This window comes from Polyodon spathula, chromosome 3 (assembly GCF_017654505.1).
Source record: "Polyodon spathula isolate WHYD16114869_AA chromosome 3, ASM1765450v1, whole genome shotgun sequence".
NCBI classification, from domain to species: Eukaryota; Metazoa; Chordata; class Actinopteri; order Acipenseriformes; family Polyodontidae; genus Polyodon; species Polyodon spathula.
In genome coordinates, this window is record NC_054536.1 from 12984261 (window position 1) to 13004056 (window position 19796).

Sequence of the window (19796 nt, forward strand, 5' to 3'; positions counted from 1 at the left end):
CTTTGTTGATGCAACAACAGAAACCTGTGAAAAGTGACACCCAGGCAACCGCTTACGTGAAACTTTTAAACGAGGGCTGAAACTGACTGTATTATTAAAGCTGTATTCAGGCGTGTTAAAACAAATGTTCATATGTGCAGTACTGAATGGAAATAATGACACAGCGTGTGCTAGTAAACACGAAAGATTAATTGCACTTACACAGACAATGACTTAAAAAAAAAGCTTCAGCTTTTATATTATATTAATTTGTTCCATATGCAATTTAAGGCACCAAAACAAACAAACACACACACACACACACACACACACACACACACACACACACACACACACACACACACACACACACACACACACACACACACACACACACACACACACACACACACACACACACACACACACACACACACACACACACACACACACACACACACACACACACACACACACACACACACACACAGCTATGCATCTTCCTGTCAAAATAATGTATGACAGCAGAGCTAATAGGCACTAAACCACCTCAGACCGCTGGAACCCTGATGCTGTTTCTTTCAGGCGTGCACCACAAAATGACACCCTTTGTGTTGAGTCATTAAGCATATTAAAACAGGCACTCTGGCTCTTGTGTGCTAACTAGCTTTCTCCTCTAAAAGAAACCACCCATACACACAGTCTTATTGTTTTCATATAACCCCCTATGACAAAGTGCCCGCCCCTGTGTGTATTTTCTGTATATGTTGCGTGTGGTGTGTTAAATGTTGGTGTACAGGCATTGGTACACGGGATATAAACGGGTCTGTGTTTCACGTGTGTTTAAAAATGTATAATTGTATTTAGGCACGGGATTGTACATCACTTCAAGTACATTTAAAGTAGTTAATATGTGAGCACGAGGTTGCACATAATTAATTCACGTGCTGGGATTCAAGTGAATAATTAATTGGTAATTGAATCCCAGCACAACAGTATATATAGATGCACGTTTTACTCACTCAGGGTTGTTGGGTGTTCGGTGAGTAGGGAACGGGAGAGAGAGGAGGAGAAACCAAGTTTAATATCAATTGCTATTACGTGCTGGTGGGACCAGCACGATACTTGTTTATGTAAACTCACCGTGTTTATTAGTGTGTCTATCTGCTCACCGTTTGTTAAGTGTTAGTCCGTTTTTGTTTGTCTGTTTATTTTGGTGTAAAGTGCTGTGTCCTGTCTTTTGTTTGTTTACACCTTTTATTTACAATAAACCGGCGCAAGCAAGCGTCTTCATCATTTCACTTCATCTGTCCTGTTTTGTGCATTAATTTCCTGGTTCTGACGTCTCCACTCAGCCGTCTTTGTGACACCACCTCTGAATTAAACCCTCTCTACTACTGATACCAGCGAGAAGAAGGAAAGCACACAGAGAGCTGACATTTGCACCTGAAAGTCCAGTTAGCTAATTCACTTATTAAAGAAACAGCTGCTGCCTTGCACAAACTCAAACCTTTTCAGATTGTCTTTTTGTTAACACAGCTTGGTGCCTTTGTGGTTCTGTTAGCAAATGCTATCTGTATTTGTCTTGTAAAGCCGTCACCTGCTCTCACGTAACAATGAGAAATGCTTTAGTTGAAAATAAACAGCAAAGAAGGAAATAGAAACAATATAACTTGGCTAAGCAAACAAGGTCTCAAATCCATTTAGCAAAGCCTCTCAAATGTGCCTTTTCTACCCAGGGTATAACCCTGGCTAACACATTATACAGAATTGTATTTCTTGCTAATATGTCTGATCAAATATGCAAGTCCAGCTGTGTTTTTTTCCCCCTCAAGATCCAAGATCCACGATCTCATGAACAGACAAGGTTTAAAGTACAATAATTTAAAGCCTGCGTTACTCGCCATCAAGCTCCCCTCTCCCGTGTCCCTCACCCTTGTTGTTATCTATCGTCCACCAAAGAACAACACTGCTTTTATTGCCGAGTTTTCAGAATTCCTCTCCCTCGTCTGCACTTCTACTGACAAAATCCTACTCCTTGGTGACTTCAGCATTCATGTTAACTTACCTTCCTCACCCCTAGTGACTGACTTCAACAGGCTTCCGGACTGTCTTGGACTCTCTCAACCTGTCAACATCCCCACTCACACTGGAGGATACACCCAGGATCTGCTCATCACCAGGGGTGTCGATATCTCCAATCTCTCCATCTCAGATATCACTCTGTCTGACCATTTCTTAATCACTGCTAATATTAATCTCCATGCTCCTTCCTCTGCTACTGATACTGTTATCTATTAATTCTGTCCCAAGAATCTGCTGAATCCTCTGAAACTCTCTGAATGCGTCTCTTCATCCCCTCTAACTGGTACTCTTCCCGTCCTCCATTGACGATGCGGTGACCCACTACAGTGCCACCCTTACTTATATCATCGACAGTGTTGCCCCACTTACAACCAGAACCGTCAAGAAAGATCGAATCTGCCCACGGTACACCCTTGGAATTAGAGTGTTCAAGTCTGCCTGTAGCAAGCTTGAGCGCAAGTGGAGGTCGTCTGGACTAACAGTTCACAGAGAGATCTGGACCAACCATCCCGCTAGCTATGTCCCTGCCTACAAGCTGAGGTCCTCTGCCTCTGGCCTGCTTGAAACCCTCAAGCAAAAGTGCACCACACTTGGACAACGCTCATTTAGCTTCATGGCTCCGACTCTTTGGATCTCTCTCCCAGCTTTGATGTGTGATGCTTCCACCGTTGCTCACTTTAAATCAACTCTCAAGACCCACCTGTTCTCACTTGCTTTCCATGCTCTTTAAGCCTGATAGCTGCTGTATTGTTGCTACTATTTCATGTATTACGCTACTATCATGTATTATGCATTTTTCACTATACTTAATGTATTATGCATTTTTTTACTGTATATCATGTATTATACATTTCCCTGTATTTAAAGTATTTTGGATTTTCTTGTTACTGCATCTTGTAAAGTGCTTTGTGATGGTTACGGACTATTAGGGCTATTGATTTTCCACGATCGCAGAATCACGGACAGAATCGCGGAATTAGATATTACCTTAAATTAAAAAAAACTATTTGAAGAGCCCTGCATTAAACTAAGGCAACTCTATCTGTCCAGGGTATACGAGAAACACATGCGAGCAGTTTTACAGCAAGTACAGCATAAACCAGTCTGCATTGTTGCAGATGAAACTACAGATGGGAGAGATAAGTGTCCTGAACATTGTATTTAATTTGTAATTTTATGAAAATTGTATATTTTTGTAATATTGCCCCTCGTTTTCGACTGGTCTGTACATTGTAATGCAGGCAATATGCTATTCTTTCAAAACACCTTTATTTGTTGTCTGACCTACAGTACATTGTTACTAGTGGACTGCTTTAAGAAAGATTTTTCCTGAAAACTACAATATCACAGGGACTTAAATTAAAAAAAAAAAATTAAAATGAATTCAATAGATTCTTTTTTCATGTAAACATGTTAATTATGTTCAAATTACGTTGTTAATTCTTAAGACATTGGTAAAAACTGAAAAATCAGAATTGGTCATTTTGAAAAACAGAATTTGCCATTGCCAAGAATGGAAAATTAGGAGCTGTACACTATGAAAGGCGCTATATAAAAGAAAGATTGATTGACTGATTGATTGAATACAAACTCTTTAAGATATCTTACTTCAGATGACAAACTTGTAGATATTTAGGCTGGTCTTATCGAATGATACCATACACTTCAAATGGGCAGAAGATTAACAAAATATTTAAAAATAAAATAACTAAAATCTTTTAGGTTCGAATAACAAATAAACTTATAAACTTACTTGTATAAAAAATGTGCTGCCCGTACACAATGTGTGGTTTCAGATATCATTTCACATTCTAATTTATTACTGAATATTATTTAAATTAATTAATTGATGGTTTCACTATTTATGGGTACCACTGTGATTGGGTCTGAAGGTCAAGCAGGCAGCTGCTGCTGTGAACTGCTGACAGGTGTACTCATAAGTGGAAGTTTGCACTGCCAGCGTACATACTGTATAACCAGCTGATAACAGGCTTGCTTTTAGTATGACCTCAATATTCAAACAAAAACAATCTCTCTCAAATTTCTGGTAGTTTCATTTTATTTTTTAAATGTTAGAGGACCCAGGACAGTTCATTTGCCTAGGTTCTATTAATAAAAATGTTTACAGCATAATTGTTGAAATTCATCCAAGATTATTAAAACACCCAAAAAAATGTGTGAGCTCTTTTTTACTGCATAACTGCAGAATGATAAGAGAATCCAAAAAAGAAAGAAAAACAACTGAGTTCAATAACATGGGACTGAAAAATAGAACTAGCCTGATTGCGTAACATCAGACAAATCACCAAGCTGAAGCTCTGTAAACTGACTGTCATTCAAAAGACCAGTTTTTCCACACTCAAGATAGACAAGTGCATTATGGGTATATGAGCAGCAGCTGGAAGGAAGGTCAAACATACACAACTCATACAGTACCTCCTCCAGCAATAACAGTTTCAACACCTGGCTTACTAATTTAAAAAAAAATGTCCCTTTACTTGTTTAGACAGGTAAAGCATTAAACCAGCCTCAAATAAATTGAATATACACACTTCAAAAAACTTATTTTGTATCTTGAAGGGATCCCCCCCTGCCCCCCTGTGATGAAACATAGCTCGTTAAATAAACGCAAATGCAGTTGCAGGAGAAGGGAAACATGAACTACAGTAATCCGTCGTGTATCCACCCTTCACATTTTCATCCGCCCTAACCGTTTATCTGCCATGATCGACCTCTTCAGCAACGTTAGTTTATTATGAACAGAGTAGTTCAGAGGTTGTAGATCCTACTAAAGTTTTCGTACACTGTGTTATATGTATACCGTTCACTACCATTACTGGTAGTGTCATGTGAGCTGTTCAAGTTGGTACGCAGGGCGTATCAACTTCAACCTCTGTCTCGATCTCCTGCCTCTCACTCAGCAGCGAATGCACGCACCCACATGGCAGACAGCTACTCTGTCACAAGCATTAATAACCTGTATCTTCCTAACTATGGGATTTAGGGGAGCTCCCCAATAAAAGCTGAACTCAAAACAATAATTGTATGAATATAGTCATTGTTACAGCTGGGAATAATGGTGTTTAAAACAGGATTCATTTATCTTCCTTTTATATATCTACCCTTACTCTGGCCCCACCACAGTCGTATACACAACAGATTACTGTATATCCAAATCATTAGTTTAATCTTGTGTTTAAAAAAGATGGCACAAAAATCTCAATCCCAAACTAATGTGAAAGATTTGTCAAATTAGTGCCACCAATTTATTTATATGTGTGCTCCAAATCAGTAAGGTTTGAAAATCTTTGGAACCAGTGGTATGATCTGTACAAAGGCAGAATACGATCCCTCCCCTCTCTGATTGTAAAAAAAAAAGTTGAGCTGGTTATTATTTACACACATCTTCACCAGAATTAGATTGGGTTTAAATAACAGATGCACATCTCAAATTATGCCAATATGCTCTTTAAAATGTCCAATAAAGACAAATGAATGGCAATACACTTATCTAATTGAGAAGTAGTATTTGTTCCCCTTCGTTTACCAACTATTCATGAGGTTGTGACACTTTTAAAAAGTAATTTCTTCAAGAAAATACTCAAATACCCCTTTATCTAATGCTGTTCTGGTGAATGGGGGGAAAAAAGTTGCTTTGGTAACACACATGCTATTATCTATTCAGTTAGATGTAATAAAGAAACTGAATATATACTAATGCACTGGTAGTGAGATGAATCTGTTTCCTTCTTGAGCAGCAGCCAGTTTGGCATTTACATGCTACAATATTTAATGAACAGAATCATTTATTTACTTAGGTACACAGATAAGAATTTTCAGGACAATGGCCTACATTCAGAATCCTTTTATTTCAGTAAAAAGAGAGATGTGAAGGAAATTGTTAATAAAGTCTGCACAGGATCAAAGTCTATCATTTGAATCAGCAGGGTACTGTAACAGCTAGCTAACTTGAACCCTTGCCAGTTATGCATGTAAGTAAGTGTGCTGATAGAAACACACAGAGTAGACTACGTGCAGAAACAAAGGTGTCTGCATAATAGATGTGACGATGCGGAATACTCTGCTATCACATAACAGACAACCAAAATGAAAAATAGGACAGGTTTAGAATCCTTTGGTTTTGGGAGAACCTTTTCTCCATTATTCATCTAAACAAATGCAGCAAAAAAAAACTACACACAAGTCATTTTTAATTAACATGTGACATTTTTCCTTGCGAAATGCATCTTGGTCATTCTGGGTTGTGTGTAGTAGGAAACACATCTTTGCATTAACTTTGCAAATCCAGGGTTTGTTAATTAATAGTTAAAGCCCATAATACACAACACAGATGAGCCATATACATAAGATTAAATCAACAACTTTTAAACACTCAATGGTTGTTATTTTATATTAAACTCCAGTTTTCAACCATAATATCTTGGTCATAAGAAAATGTTCTGACCCCCATTCAATACAGCCATATATAAAAATGATTAAATAAAAAAACGGCAGTGAAATATAAACAAATGTAAATTAAAACACAGGTCCTGTCACACAGCACCTTGTGTTGAGAGTCATTTGTATTTATTTTGGCTTTAGTACTATCCTCACATGGGAGAATATTATGCCGATCCGGGAAGAACACCAGTGTTATTTTGTTCAGATTGATTGTTTTGAAAATATGCTTTTCAGAATGCTAGGGGGATATATGAAAGTTAAATCACATTAAGAAAAATGTTGAACTGTACGAACTTAAATTAACTGCATAAAGATCAAAAGGCGTGAATTTTGCTGCCTTTACAGATGGTTAAGAACAACATGCTCTTAAATATTCAGCTTTATTCATAATTATACATTAGTCTAACAGTCAGTAAACAGAATCGTATACATTTAAAGCGTTAACCAATTTTCTTAGATTTTTTTTTTTAATAGAATCTCGATCAGGTCAACTACAGTGGGAGCACCTTTGAGCTCCATGTTCTTCTGAATGCAGCCAATCAGCAGTTCCTATAGCCGGGGTAGAGCATGGCTGCATTAGACCCTTTCAAAGACATCATGTATGAAAAAAAGGAAACGAAAAACAAAATCAGGTTAATTTGGAAAGTTGGTGCAATAATTAATAAAAAAAACAAAAAGTTCATTAACAAATGTCAGTGTGTATTAAAATACAATAAACAGTTTTGTTTGAGTTGAGTTACACCCAGCAATCAAGTAGCCAAGCCCGTCTGAGCCTAACAGGTGGTAAGAACAAACAAAGGCTTGGCATTTAAACTAAACGTGCTACCACTAATACATATTCTTACCTCTGCCATGTTCACGGCTCCCTTATCACGGAATGCTACCCTGATTTCTTTATCTAGGCTAAAAGTCTAGCCTGGATGCAGCCGAGTTATAGATCGTATAGCATTTACTGACTTATAGCTCCAAACTGCACCACTGAAGTTAATTTAGTTATTTTTTTTGTAAGGAATTTTCTGACTTTTGTGGCTTTAAGCTTAAACCATAACTATTTTTTTAAGGTTTTTTTTGGAATGAATTACAATTCTAGTGCAATACATAACACATTAAAACTTCCAAATACCCAAATCATCAGAACACCAAATATTATAGTTGAGATGAACAATTATAAAAAAGAATCGTGGTCTAAATCATCATTCCCCTTTTTCTTGAATAAATAAACAATCACTAAATTCAACATTTCGTTTTCTCTTTCCTCCCCCTGCTTCAATTATACCACCTTACTGTTTAAGAAGCTTAAAACTAAAAGTGAACTGAAAACCTATGATGAGCCTACTGTACACCCTCTGGCAAGTGCTGAAATATCATTTTAATAATAATAATAATAATAATATAATAATAATAATAATAATAATAATAAATGATCGATGCATCACCTTAACAAGCCTCAATCATTGTCTTAATCACTGTTTGGAGTAATCAAATGTGCTCCATTACTTCCACACAATATAAAGTGTAGTTAAAAGTAAATGCCTGTATTATCTGACCAAACTTTTCAAATCCTTTGAAACGAACCACAGCTACAGGTGGAAAAGAAAATAATGTAATATTATTCAAATGAAACTCTTTTTTTGATAGGAATCTGTGAAACAATAAGCATGATGCATGATCTTAAACGAGCCACTCTTTGTCTTACACACTGTTTAGTGTGTATAAACAAGAAGACATTTATTATAAAGTAACGCTTCTGCATAACACCCACACCAACGGATCAGTTCCATTCCCAGGATAAGCTATACTGGGGTCTATTTAGAAATGCAGTTTTCAGCAATTCCCCACACTCATAGATATAATCCAAGGTGTAAAAACTAAACACTTTCATCAATTAAAAAAATAGAAGTGATTTTTCATTGTCACCTGTTTTTTTTGTACAAAATATGTTTTTTGCTGGTTTTTACACTACAGTATCTCGGGTAATTTGAGATGCACACCAGAAGGTTTAGATTTATAAGCCACAGCTCTGCAGCTCCACATGACATGGGAACAAGCAAGCAAGACTAACTCAGCCATTTACTGATAACTTCATGTTAAGTAATAGTCATGGAAAACATAAAAATCAACTCTTTACCAATTATCTGATGCCATTCTACTTTTACAAAGTCGTTTTTACATTCACATTGCTACCTGCTATACAGATGGAATAGAAAATAATGTAATATTATTAGAATTAAACTCATTTTTTGATGAATCCACGATCCAAAACGAGACACTTTTTCTAGTATAATGTTCATTTCAATGCGTTATAGTAGGAACAACCGCAAACACTAAACACCTCACAACATCTGTATTCACAGTGCAACACTGGGTGCTGAGAAGAGATTTCCTGGTCTCAAGGCCAGGTTGGCAGTGAACACCGAACAGTCAGAGCACCTCTAAAACACAAGCTGTCAGCAACACCCTTGTCTCTTACCACTTCCTCATTAACCATAATGTTAGAACACAGTAACTCCATCACCCATTGCTCTCCATTTAGCATGTAATAGTTTTGCCACTCAGTCACTTGGCTTACCCTTTTCTGCATTCATTTTAGCTAAAAGAGACCCTCATGGGTTTCAAGAAGGTGTTTAAATAATGGGTGGGATTTGGGACCAGAAAGTCATCTGGTTATACAGAGCCAGGAAGGACTTCTACTGGTTCCACTGTATCCCAGCATGCAGCTTCAATATAACGTTAAATAACTGACTCGGAACTGAGGTATTGAGGGCTCATAATATTACTTCAGCTCTGAACAATAAAGAGGACTGCTGTGCTACTCAAACCTGGCACTCCAGAAATGAGCATTAAACACTACTCTCCTACTCACTCAGAGAATGATTGAGGTGAACTAATGTAGTAAGGAATTTAAAATGTATGTCTCCTTTCAAGAGAGTCAGCTGTAAGTCATGGAACTCTGGGGGGCAGGAGCCTCATTACTGTACAGGAATTAAACTAAAAGCCATTTACTGTAAAACATTATTTTGTAATCTATGTGATTTGTGGTCATTCACATTTAATGAATCCTTTGGACTGGCTAATCAGCTCTTGTATTACTTTTGCCATAAGGAACTTTTCAGACTAATTAATCAACATTTAACTATCCAAGGCCAATAAACGAAACTGTACTGTACGAAAAGTATTTGAATGGCTCCATTTAGCAAACTAAAATGCTGGAGTTTAACAATAGTACAAATTTGCTGACATTTGTTTTCAAATTTCAGATTAATGTGGCAGTTTGTAGGATGGCTAGGAACCCGGTACAGTCTGGAAGCTACAGAAACTCAGTTACTAGTACCTCACTATGTATTTATTGATAAGACAGAGGAAGAACACATTTCAGTAGGAAGATAGGAGTTAAGTGGCTGTAAAGTGCAGCTGTTGAGGGAGGCCATCAGGTGAAGTTTTGACTTGCAAGCAAGATTTTAAAAAAAAGTCAGAGAATAAAGTGCTTTGAATCTTTAAATATGTGGTCTGGATGCAGTTTAACTTAAAATAAGTAAATCATAAAGGCTAACAGAAATGTAAAGGGGATATGAATTTTCCTGTATAAACTTAAGCCAAGAGCATTTAGATGTAACAATCTATCGTTTCTCTTTGTAAAACAGCATGGAGTAAACTTGTTTAGTTTTCCCGTATGTTCTGTGTGCAATTATACTTGCAACTCCACTACAAAATAAAACTTGATTGGAATGGAGAAATGCCTCCGTATACAGTATGTGTGTGTGAGAGAGGGGAGTGACAGATGTCGTCAAAAGATTGCATACTCCACTGTGTGGAAATTTACATTCGCTGGAGATTTAAACTGTTGACAACACTGTGCTTAAACACTTGTTTGTTTCTTTCTAAATAAAACCCAGTTTCTACGCAAATATTTATTCTTTCATGATACAAAAATCCACCCAAATTTTTCATTGAATAATTCTACCCAATTTTTAAAAACGCATTCACCCAAATTTGGAAAACAATTTCACCTGAAAATCAGACACCCAAATAAAAAATTTACCCTCAAATGCACAACACTGGTATACCAAAGCAATTAGAAATATGATACTGTATATAGGTTCACATGACAGCAATCTGTCACGTCTGATAATAAACTGTAGAGCTTGTGTTTTAATTACTGTAATATTCCATGTAGCCCACAGCTGAGTATAGGCTATGAAAGAATATCTGTTTATGATGACTTGTTAAATCCCAATTAATAAAACATGACATCAATGAGAAAACGTAGGCATTAGTCACATGGATGTGTTTGAGAAACAGGTACTGTAAATGATGCAGAGAGCACACCTACAACTGGCAGACACAGCTAAACAAGCACTCTCACTTAGCTTCCCTATGAGGCATAATACTGTAACCTGTTCATACTCGTCTCCCAACATCACTGAAACCAAGACAAATGCAATCGCTGAAACTAGAAGGTATCAAATGATATTCCTGTAAAACATAATTTCAGCACACCCTGTAACGCTGGCTCTAGGTCAAATGAGTATGTTTCTCAGTAAGATTTATGTAACCTTGAACAGGTGTCCAACTAGCCCCAAGAGAGCCTCTGATTATCCTATACTAAAAAAAATGTTAAACTAAAATGCAGCTCAATACTACTGCATATGTAAACCAACACAATTTTGGACAAATAATGTCTGTGTGTGATGATGAGAAAGTTAATTACCTGATAGCTAATGACATGTAGAGGAGCATGATTGACAGTTAGCCCAAACCATGACTTTAAGCCAAGTACTGAAATCAGGACCTGAGGACACAGGTGGAAATTAAGTGGAGGCATACAGAGGAAAGCAGACACTTCTTCACACAGAGAGTGATGACGGTATGGAATGGGCTACCTAGAGATGTTGTTGAGGCAGAAACATCTTCAAAAATCAACAAAAATCATCTTGTGTTTTTCCATTTCATTTTTTTTTTTTTAAGAAAATGGTGTCCGAGTAACCACATATTTAAAATTGCAGTTATATTTAACTCTTTCAACAGAGAAGACCTGTAATATATTGTTCGATTTATTTACATTAAGGACTCCAAACATATCTGATTATATGTAGTGGGGTTGACATGTTCTGGTTACTAGCTAAATTAATAATTTTGAAAACTAGAAATAGACCGTGTAAGAGACCATTTTAAAGTGGTTTTGGAATTGTCTGGAAAAAATAACACAGTATAGTTTTTTTTTTTTTTTTTTTTAATGACAATCCTCCTCATTATATCTGTAGTACTTTAAAGTATGCCAGACAGCTGTACATTTAAAATATTTCAACTGAGACCATATGCCTGTGAAAATACCAGATGTTCTTAACAGTATGTCCCTTTTCAGTTTTCTGCCCCTTATCCCTAGAATTGCCTGCTGCTTCAGTTTTTAGAAACCTGCCATTCTAACCTTCTTCACTTAAGATGTCTTGTATTGTTAATGCTGATATTAGACTCAGATCTAGATTATTCTAAACAGCTGTTCAATACAATGTGTTGTTCATATAGTTTGAGACAATACACAACACTATTAAAATGACTGCTTAGATTTTAACAACTACAATGTGTAAGACAGAGTTAATATAATCCAATAATATCAGCCACAGTAATATAACAGGTTATACTTGGTTGATTAATTAGATATAGGGCACAGGGTTAACATCTTTTTTTTTTTTTTTTTTTTGGTTTTCCATTATGGTAGCAAAAGTGCCTGGTATTAAATATGCATGATGGTTTCATTTCCTGTAACTACTATTAAAGAACACAGGGGTGGGGGTGGGGGTGGGGTATGAGGATCTATTGTCTGCTGCGATTCTTCTATTTTAAAAATGCATTCCAATGGGGAATTTTAAGGCAAAATTCAAATATTAAAATATTTCATAACTTTTTTCTGGTTGCTAAGCATAGCCAAATGTCAGAGTAGTGTGTATTAAATTAAACTGAATAAAAAGCAGCTAAAAAAATTACACAACCTGGTCCTGCAGAGCTAGCTACAGAGTCTTCTGGCTTTCTTTTCAGCCAAGCTCTCAGTTACTTAATTGAACTAATTAGTGGCTAAATTAGTCAAGATTAACATGTGGTACAGATCTTTAACCATTGATGATGTAAAGACACCTATAAAAGCTGCAGGAATGGGGCTCTCCAGGACCAAGTACAGTACCGTACTGTGTAATTGACAAGGTGCTGCCCAGCATCATTCCAGCAATCATTCCGTAATCTTGGTAACTGAATCATCTGACCATATATGAGCTAAGCAGATTACTTTGGGGTGGGGAAGAATTAAACGCAACAGAAAATGTGATATGCTTGATGGAACGTTTAAACAAATCCCCCCTAAGATTCTGTCATGCGCCCAACAGTGAGGTAGAAAGAAACAAGAGGACATGAAATGTTAAATAAAGAAACTGCCTCAAGCAAGGCAAGTCGTTTTGTAATTCATGGCTGCATGACTTCTCGGTTGGCCTATTAATGATGGTTAGCATAGCAACATTAACTTCATTACACTGACAAACGACTGCTGTTTGCAATCAAATACTCACTCCAAGGACCTTTAACCCAAGCCACCACATTCTTAGTTTACAGGACGCAGTGAGAGTCCCTCTGCCTGCCTAGCCAAAACAAGTGGAAATCTAAAGTTTAGGCCCAAATATGCAACAATATATTAAATGGATACATAACTTTGTTATGATAACTGACTTATTATCATGTTTGTATCTCTTTGCTAATACTGTCATCTTTAATGAGTTTCTGGTTCAAATCTATATATATTTTTCATTTTTTCTAAGCTTTCCTCAGAAAGACAGCATTAAAATTGCAGTTAAACTTCCTAATGGGCAAATGTAAGAGTTGCTTAGTGAATAGTCTAATAGTCTATCTGATAAATACTGCTAAAAATTTTGCATCACCTAGAATTTTAGGATTGAGACTAAATAAAAAAAATAACAAAACTATAAAACATCATTTAGATATTTTATTTACCATTATTTAATGAAAGAAACTATACAATGATATTGCAAAAGTCTACTAGAAGCCACAATAGTAGTACAGTATTTCATGTTAGATTGACATTTTTCACATTTTTCCATTTTTGTCAGTTTTTGTTAAGTATATGGAAAACTACAAAGCGGCATGTAATTCAATACGTTAATATAACATTATTCAGCAAGTTTCTTTCGACTTTATGAAGCAAAATTAGTTAATTATATATGGTGATGCAAATGTTATGGCAATAGTTTTACAACTGCATACTGGAATTTACATTTTTAGGAAGGACCAAGCAATGATGTACTGTAGCCTTCTGACAAACAAATCTGTCTGATCAAATCCCAATTAACAAAATGTTCTAGATTTGGGCAAAAAATTACTACCATTATGGACCAGTAAAAACAGTGCATTAAAATTAACAATTCAAACTAATTATACAACTGCTAGACTACAACAAAAACACCAAAACATGTGCACTTAACTGAATTCTAAACATTTATATATTTCCAGCTCATATAAGAACAGCAAGTCTTTGCAAATCCTACAATGGAAAAGGGCTTGAACATTCATAATGTAGCTGTTGATTCTTCTCTTAGCTTGTTTTTTTCTTTTTTTTTTCTTTTTACTTGACCGCTCACAATAAAAGTATTTTGGTTTTTGAAATGCATCACTGACCTCTGCAAAAACTACTACAGTAGAACTTTAGGTAGATTATGAAAAATACTTAAAACCTCACAATGGCAGACTGTAATCTCAGAATTTCTTATAGAGCATCATTATTTCAAGTCTGAGGCTGATGCTAGGTGTTGTGCTTCACTTAAACAGAATAATTTCTTGAGTTGTCACATGCCAACCTTGTGACTCCCTTAATGTATGACATATTAACAAAGGGGTACACTATTTAAACATTCTGGTGCTCTGCTGTATGAGGGCTAACAGGCTAGCAGTATCTAATTATTTTCCAGTGTTTTTTGTTAATGTTCAGCAAGTTCAATCACTGTGCAATGGTATAGACCAAACCCAGAAGGTCATTGTGTTATTGATCTTGTTAGTGCCAGCACTGTCCCAGTCAAGATACAATTGCACTCACTGGTGTTGTTAAATACAAGCATTTGTACTTACGATAATAGGATGCATTTTCTCCTAACTCACCCCTGGTGCATTTGATTCAATTTCCATCCCTTCCCTTCACCATCTCCAACCTTATCTTCCCACTGGTCCAATCTATTATGGTGGTTTACAACCCTGTCACGCCGGCCAGGTTTCACATTCATTCTGTTGCCTGAGTTTGTCCTTAACTATTGAAACGGTAAGGACTTACCAAGTACAGGATGGGATTCTTAACTCTATCTGCCAAGAACAATTAATGATGTTATAGGCCTTTCAGGCTTTCAATTAAATGCCTGATATACTCCTTAAAGATAAAGGCAAAATAAGAGACTGCTTCACAATTTATGAAAATGAATGCTGCAGATGTTCAGTGCTTTAATGGCCAAGATCTCCAAAAAGCACAACATTTATACTAAGCAAATGAATAATGCTTCAGAGTCTGTTATGTAGAAGTTTAAGAAATAGACTTTATTTCCCTGGTCTTTAAGCATCTAAAAGGTTTTAGAAATGTGCAATAGATCAGCCTGTGTTTCTGTGAAGAGGATTTGTCAGTCATCTTCACAGGTTGCAGATGTGATGTAATTGTGGATAAAGGGAATATCAATGGGAGTTCAAATCTTCCTACTTCCATTCGGTGCCATAAGCAATCCCAAGGGGGTGTCATTCAATACAGATACCTTGCCTGTTATAGAATAGGGGCACGTGCAAGTCAGCAATGGTAACAATTATCCCCACATCTGTAATTTACAAGATTGAAGTATTCTCCTTTTAAGTGCCTCAACAGTTACGCATTTTCTTTGATCAATAGCTGTCAATTAAACAGAGGTATTTATCGCCCTTAAATGTTTAAATTATGTTTGTAATTTTGAGATATTTTATGAAATGTGTACAATGGAAGGGTGTGGGGCTGTTGCTAGTTTATCTGAATGAAAAAGAGAGCTCTTCTGTTGTGATAAATGTATTATAATACAGCTGTTCAGTCTGCAACATATTCTTAATAAATAGGTTATGTATTATTCATTATAACTAGCAGACAGTACACAGTATTTAAAATACGTAAAGCATTTATAATCATTTAGTTGCTGAAGATGTAGGGAATGCTAATAGTAAGAGAACAGGAGTCACTGTCAACACTTAACTGAACAAATTATTTTAGGAAAATGGGATTTAAAAACCATTTAGGTTTATACATTACAGGCACAGAAACTGATTCATAACATAGAAGTATTCTGTGGCCATTTCATTAAACAGTTTTGTGTACAAATACAATAAACAACACAGCAAATTCTAAGGAAGATACAATTATTTTCGGTATGAGGGCATTTTAACAATAATCTTCTCCTATGAGAATTTGGAAAACAAAAGATAAAACTAAAAGCTAAATTTTCAAAAAATAGTTTTAGTTTAACTTTTATTATGCCCTATTTTCTAAAGTGCAAAATAACAAAACAAACAAAAGCTGTGATAGCATTAAATAATGGCACACAGTCAGCAAAGTTTTTTCTTATTCGGTCCTTTTTAAAAACCTCTATAAACATAGGAGAACCATAATTACAATCACAGCCGAGCGTTAGTTATACCCTTCGAGCTCCTGCTGGAAAAAGAGTACTTTTCTTTTCCATCCCCTAGCAGAAGTTCAAAGAGATGCAGGTTTATTTAGCCAGTCATCAGATATGGCCCTGATTGTACAAACACCAATACTTCTTTCAAAGCACATTGTGTATTTAAAACGTCAGCACTGCAGCTTCTAAAGATTTGCAATGCATTTTCTTTTTTTTTAATTTTTATAAAAGGCTCAATCTGCACTAGAACTCTGTAATAAAAAGTTGCAAAGCATCTTTGCAAAGTAACGCAAAACACACACTATGCAATATACTGTTAAAATGCAAGAAAACAAAAGCAGGCATCATAACTATTTAACAAATAAACATACACACATGTTTGTGCTTTCCCACAGGTTTTATGCAGCACACTCTAAGGCTCTATCTCTGAGTCACAAAAGAGGTGAAACTTATATTACAGCAATTTCTTTGTGAATAAATTACAGAAACCATCCCTTCATTTAGCAATTGCTTCTCAGGTGAGCAATATAATCATTTCACAGGATTAGTAAACGACAGGTAAATAAACATTCACTCCCTGATAGAGAGGCTGCTATGTGATTTGAATAAAAACAGGTATTTCAGCTAAAGAGTGTTTGCAGATAACAAGCAGTCCTAACCAGGCTGCCTACCACATTTTCACACCACTTTTAAGTGAGCATTAATGTAGCCAACATAATGTGACAGATGCTGCTGTATCTTTAGTCTCAGGGGAAAAAAGTGAAATTTGTGATGAACGTTCTAACTTTAGTCAGCCCTTTAGCTGAAAGACTGGTCCTTTGTTTTCATATAGATTAGTTAAAAGCTGTAGAAAGTATTTGACTGTTTGCAGTTTGGCAGAAAGGTGGGTCAGCTGTTTTTTGTACCTTCTGGACTAAGCAACAATTGTCAATAAAATTCTGAAAGGGGGAACGGTTTTGTGTTGTTTTTGTCATCTTACATTGGAATTTACAATATATTTTATCCTACCTTCTTTCTGGTCTATTTTACAAACAAAATCGAATTTTAAAATTGTCACACACAAAACAAACAAAAATATGCAAAAGTGTTCCCTGTGTAATTCATTACGGTTTTTTTTTTTTTTTTTTACACACTAGTAATCAGTCACTACAAACCATGCCTGAAAAAAAATAAAGTTTGCAGTTCCAGTGGCAACTAATAACTCTTTGCATAAGATGGACTACGCTTCAAGAAATGTTCACACAAAGATTCTGCATTTCGTATAATCTGTGTTGTGGCCTGGCGTCTCATGAATTTAAATAGTGATACAATTAATAGATCACACTGTATATGTCAATAGCAGTGTTGTAGCAGGATGGTTCAGTATGTTTCCAGCTGTATATTCTGCAGGAAGTCACCATTATCACAATTCTATATTTACCTGTAAATAATACAGGTGCATTACTGTCCAGCTGTCAAAGGGAATCATGCAACCAATGGCCGCTCAGTAAATTCAAATACTCTATACACGGTTTCAGTTTTGATATTTGTTTTTCAACCCCCCCTTTTAAAGGACATACCAGAACCATCGGGGAGCCAAGATATTTACCCAGACACATTATTGGTGGGGTGATGTACCTTATCCGACATGTCCTTCCTTCCTTGACCGTATTCACAGTATCCGTCAACACACAGAATGAATCGCGCAAATCTAGGATGTTATCAGCAGGAGCAAATGTCCAGAGACAGACAGACAGACAGACAGACACACACACACACACACACACACACACACACACACACACACACACACACACACACCGGCAAAAACAGTAATATCTTACTCACCTCCGTAAAAAAATTATCCATGCTTTTTTCTTAATCCAGATATATTACAGTCTGCAAAAGTCCGGCTGGATTATACATTAATGCTGTATATAAAACGTTAATGAAGAGTCATCTCCGACATTACCAGTTACTAATATTCTTCTCCAGACCAAAAGTCAGAACATAAAGCATCCACAAAGAATCCTTTGTTTCAGAAGTTCCTTATAAGCATTTACAAAAAAAAAAAAAAAAGTGGCACGTTTTGTTTCTCCCCCTATGGAACAATAGTATCCTCTCAGTGTTTCACACAACAATTCGATTTAAAGAAAAATAAAATGTTTTCTATAGCACTTTGTCTGACTACACTAAACACAGGCACACGTTCTCGCACTGTCAAGTACTGAAGTATATGTATGTAGTTCTCAAGGAAAACTCCGGGGCTGACTCTACTGTGCAACTTGGAGCTCCACCCAGGTCGTTTTGAAATTTAAACCAATCTCCTGAATAAGTTACTTTGCTCCGCCTGTGGGGAACCAGAACACACAGCTTCTGTTGCCTTTGCTAGGTCTGGGTACAGCTACACACGTCATCTATACTAATACTGTATAGAATGAGCAATTATACCTGTAGTACCGCTGATTCAAATGAGTTCATACTGAAAGTAAACAACTGCTATATTGCCAGCGTTTTCGTGTTTGCCTATATACATATTGTCTACGTGTTTATAAAAAAAAAAAAAAAAAAAAAAAAAAAGTAACGACAAATAAACCATAATTTGACTTCATCCCTCCCTAAACGCTACACGTTATTTATCAAAAATTGTGTTGCCAAAGACCACAATTTGTAACTCATATCAACGTTTTCCTGTCATGGCTTTTTAAATTTTGTATCACAATAACTCAACAAAACAATAACTGTACAGTATAGGTTTACATCAAGTAGATGCTTTTGGAAAACCATGCATGCAGTTCAAAGCTAATATACTGTTCCTGGTTTAAACAAAACCTGGACTGTTAGGAAGTGATTTAGGACAAGGATTGAAAACCTCTGAGATAATTAATATAATTCTGTGAGGGAAGGAGGTTATTAGTGACCCCTTCTGCTTCTCAGCTCCTTTAATTTGGTAAGGAGAGGTAAGTACCTTCCTACAAACTGCTGGTTTACTTTCTTTTAAGAATTGTAATATATTATATATTAATATATATCTATATATATATATATATATATATATATATATATATATATATATATACACACAGTACTGTGCAAAAGTTTTAGGCAGATGTGAAAAAATGCTGTAAAGTAAGAATGCTTTCAAAAATAGACATGTTAATAGTTTATATTTATCAATTAACAAAATGTGAAGAGAGTGAACAGAAGAAAAATCTACATCAAATCCATATTTGGTGTGACCACCCTTTGCCTTCAAAACAGCATCAATTCTTCTAGGTACACTTGCACAAAGTCAGGGATTTTGTAGGTATATAGTCAGATGTATGATTAAACAATTATACCAGACAGGTGCTAATGATCATCAATTCAATACGTAGGTTGAAACACAATCATTAACTGAAACAGAAACAGCTGTGTAGGAGGAATAAAACTGGGTGAGGAACAGCCAAACTATATATATATTTTGCATCGTACATTTTTGTCATGAAGATGGCAGTATGTATTTACAAATCTCAGACAAATTGGTCACAATGTTCAAAATATAGATGGGAACGTCTATATGATCAATTAAAACCTATTTAGGACCCATAAGATAGAGTACAGTAGAGGCAACATACAATG

General features: G+C 36.0%; 1 protein-coding gene across 1 annotated transcript in view; it reads right to left on the reverse strand.

The window, feature by feature from the left end:
- LOC121312739 (unconventional myosin-X-like) overlaps window positions 1-18421 on the reverse strand; it is a 100175-nt gene extending 81754 nt beyond the window's left edge. Inside the window, exon 1 of the mRNA XM_041244465.1 lies at window positions 18024-18421. Within this exon, the coding sequence (XP_041100399.1) occupies window positions 18024-18044 (21 nt within the window). The 5' untranslated portion in view covers window positions 18045-18421. The remainder of the gene's footprint in view (window positions 1-18023) is intronic.
- Between the last annotated feature and the right edge of the window lie 1375 nt (window positions 18422-19796).